The 2,233-nt window shown below is 38.7% G+C and overlaps 1 protein-coding gene across 1 annotated transcript in view; it reads left to right on the top strand.

Moving 5' to 3' along the window:
• The first annotated feature begins 328 nt into the window (after window positions 1-328).
• Window positions 329-2,233, top strand: part of LOC106472223 (putative glutathione-specific gamma-glutamylcyclotransferase 2) — a 12,121-nt gene continuing 10,216 nt past the window's right edge. Inside the window, exon 1 of the mRNA XM_013932853.2 lies at window positions 329-617. Within this exon, the coding sequence (XP_013788307.1) occupies window positions 348-617 (270 nt within the window). The 5' untranslated portion in view covers window positions 329-347. The remainder of the gene's footprint in view (window positions 618-2,233) is intronic.

Here is a 2,233-nt window from a genome sequence, read left to right on the forward strand (position 1 = left end):
TAAGGTTCTCCAACTATTTACAACCACTGATAAGTTTCTGCCACAGAATTTCCACGCTAAGGTTTCCTAATCACAGAAAAACAACATTTCAGCTGCAGAAAGAAACACTGCTACACGTAAAATCTACAACAACAGTTCCGTGCATTCCTGATGATAAGTTTCCTGGCGGAATCACCTTAGCTGTTCGTGACGTCACGTTTCCCCGCTGAACGAACAACAACATGGTAGAACGCGATTATCTCGTGCAAGCCCAAGCAGTATTGCATCAGGTCTGCGGTTCTGGTTACGTAGATAAAAAGGACGCAAGTGATTGGCTAGTGACGCAAACATAAGAGGATGTCAAGTGAATGATCCACGTGTATAACATCCACACTATAAGAGACGCTTACGAATGTGTTACCATCTCTCATGTTCCTGGTACTAAAAACATCCTGAATATCAGCTGTTGTCTGCAGATAGGGAACACCATGGAGCACGGGGAGATGTGGGTTTTTGGATACGGGTCTCTAATTTGGAAGCCAGGGTTTCAATACCGAGACAGTAAACCTGGGTTTATCCGAGGGTACGTCCGCCGGTTCTGGCAAGGAAACGACTCTCATAGAGGGATTCCAGGAAAAGTAAGTATGAGGAATCGTTAAAATAGATATTTCTTAAAACAGCTGGTAACGAATAACAAAAGCACGCATAAAAATGTTAAGATTTGTGTTTTATCTGTGGCTGTGCATGAAGCGTGCATTAAACCGAAGTTAAGTTCAGAAGTTTAGACGTTGTTTTCCGTCTCAACTTATGGTCACGACAGAGCACAAATCTTGTTGAACTCCTAACAAAAGTTCAAACTTTCTAAGGACCATTCTGTACTTTAATGACTAGTGAAGAAGGGTAAATTATACTATTGAATATCTACACGGCACAATTTTTGGCTTTCTGTTTTCTGGGGGGGGGGATCACTAAGACTTTTTTTGTGTTTTTTATAATATTGAATTTTACTGTGACAGTTTCTTTTCTATGTTTGTTTATGCTTTTGTGTGTGGGTGTGGGGAGGGGGGGGGGGTCAGGGCACTGCAACCAGCCTGGGATCATGACAGCTTACTTTAAAAGGAGTACAGGGAACCAGTAACCCGCAGATTATTAACATTCACAGAGGTAAAATAACAGCCTCTCCTTGCACTAAATTGTATATATTTTTTAACCGCAAAGGAAGTTTGAAACAGTGATAAAAAATGTAAAAGACAATTAGGTTTAGTTACACGGGCACTATTGTATTATCATTTACTGACTTTTAAACTACCACGTGTGAAGTGCACGCGAAGATTTCAGATCACGTCAAAATGTTTAAGAGGCGATTATTTAACGAGCATTTTAAGTGAAAGAGGGCCAACGAAGATATATTATGTATCATTATAACAACAAGTTTGAAGATGAAAACAAGCGATATTAGCAGCTTATTCGGCTATTTTCTATTAATACAAAACAAAGGATTTTTTCTTTTCTCGCGAATGTGTATGAATCTAAAGCTATAAAACAGAGTGTAACATAAACCATTTATTCCTTACTTCCGGTGAGTTTGACAAAGAAGAAAATGAGTTTTTTCATGATTCGAGCAGTCAACAGTGTTATGAACAACACTAACAAAGAAAATTTGACATTCTGAACCAGTGGCATAACTACAAAAGATGGGCCCCCAGCAGAGAAAATAATTGGATCACCTACATTTATTTCCCTATAATTGTAATTACGACTCTGGCTGATTGATATCCTTAACTTAACAGAATATTACAACCAGCCTTTAGTTCAAACAAAATATATTGTATGTCTCTCCCATTGTTGGCAACGCTTAAATTTGTAACCCTTTCAGGCCCCCACAATAGCCAGTAGTAGCACTACTAACAAATCACTGGCAAGCAATATTTGAACAGATACTTCCCTGGCAATGTTTGAACAGATATTTCCCTGGCAATGTTTGAACAGATACTTCCCTGGTAATGTTTGAACACATACTTCCCTGGCAATGTTTGAACAGATACTTCCCTGGTAATGTTTGAACACATACTTCCCTGGTAATGTTTGAACAGATACTTCCCTGGCAATGTTTTGAACAGATACTTCCCTGGCAATGTTTTGAACAGATACTTCCCTGGGTATTCCAACAGTTTTCTGAAACTTGTTTCTTCTTGTTCTCCATTGTTTTGCAATCTTCCTCAACATCAGTGATATGTAAACTGTATTTTTCACT

The sequence above is a fragment of the Limulus polyphemus genome, unplaced genomic scaffold (genome assembly GCF_000517525.1).
Source record: "Limulus polyphemus unplaced genomic scaffold, Limulus_polyphemus-2.1.2 Scaffold5173, whole genome shotgun sequence".
Classification (NCBI taxonomy): domain Eukaryota; kingdom Metazoa; phylum Arthropoda; class Merostomata; order Xiphosura; family Limulidae; genus Limulus; species Limulus polyphemus.